The sequence below is a fragment of the Verticillium alfalfae genome, genomic scaffold (assembly GCF_000150825.1).
Source record: "Verticillium alfalfae VaMs.102 supercont1.6 genomic scaffold, whole genome shotgun sequence".
NCBI classification, from domain to species: Eukaryota; Fungi; Ascomycota; class Sordariomycetes; order Glomerellales; family Plectosphaerellaceae; genus Verticillium; species Verticillium alfalfae.
The window spans coordinates 1,845,876-1,846,771 of NW_003315033.1; the positions used below are offsets into that span (position 1 = coordinate 1,845,876).

The 896-nt window shown below is 63.6% G+C and overlaps 1 protein-coding gene across 1 annotated transcript in view; it reads right to left on the bottom strand.

The window, feature by feature from the left end:
• The window catches only part of VDBG_05675 (conserved hypothetical protein), a gene marked incomplete at both ends in the record, with an annotated part of 2,565 nt that overhangs the window by 689 nt on the left and 980 nt on the right, over nt 1-896 (bottom strand). The window contains one exon of the mRNA XM_003004517.1: nt 9-826. Coding sequence (XP_003004563.1) covers nt 9-826 — 818 coding nt within the window. The remainder of the gene's footprint in view (nt 1-8; nt 827-896) is intronic.

Here is an 896-nt window from a genome sequence, read left to right on the forward strand (position 1 = left end):
CCATGGACACGCCGATGAGGGTGTCGAGTTTCGGGATGCGCAGCGCGTCGAGCAGCGCCGCGAGGTCAGACGCCACAACGTCGAGCGTCGCGGGCTCTGGCTTGGGGACCGCGTGGCGACCGCGCGTGTCGTAGCGGAGGATCTTCAGATCGGGCCGCTTCTCCTTGAGGATGTACACGAGGGGGTCCCACATGTGCATCGACGTCAGCAGGCTGTTGCAGAAGGCGACGACGGGCGCCTTGGGCGACGTGTTGCCCTCGAGGCGGTACGGGATCGACAGGCCGTCGGCGGTTGTCACGAAGGAGCTGATGACCTCGTGCGCGCCGGGCAGCTCGGTCGTCTTGGCGCCGTCCGACGTGATACCCTGGCCCGCCGGTGGCAGCTCGGCGAGGGAGGCGAGGTCCCGCGGTCCCGGGCCGAAGACGTAGAACAAAGAGTAGGTCCGGCGGCTCTTGGTCGCAATGTGATTCTGGGCAACGTCGTCGCGCCACTTGGTCGACATGGACGCCTGGTGCTCGGGGCCGCCGAGGCCGTTCTCCTTGGCATATTCGTGGATCGACAGGTATATCGTCCTGCCTTCGTTCTCGATCGTAGATGTCTTCATGAAGCGCGTGCGCAGCCACCCCGGCACCTTGGCCAGCAAGCCCATGTGTTCTTCTTCGAACCACTTTTTGTATTCGGCTTCGGATTCGGCCGACTTCAGGGTCGTCTCGTTGACGACCAGCTGGATGCCTTCAGCCTCGTCGTCTGTCAGCTCCTCAATCGGTCGGAAGCTGGGTGCCTTCTTCTCGGAGACGACGTCGAAAAAGTATCGCTTGACGTCGACCTGCGCAATGGTCTCGGCTTCGCGGGGCGATCGGTTGGCGCGAAGGGTAAGGTACGTTGGCGTCTCGAGT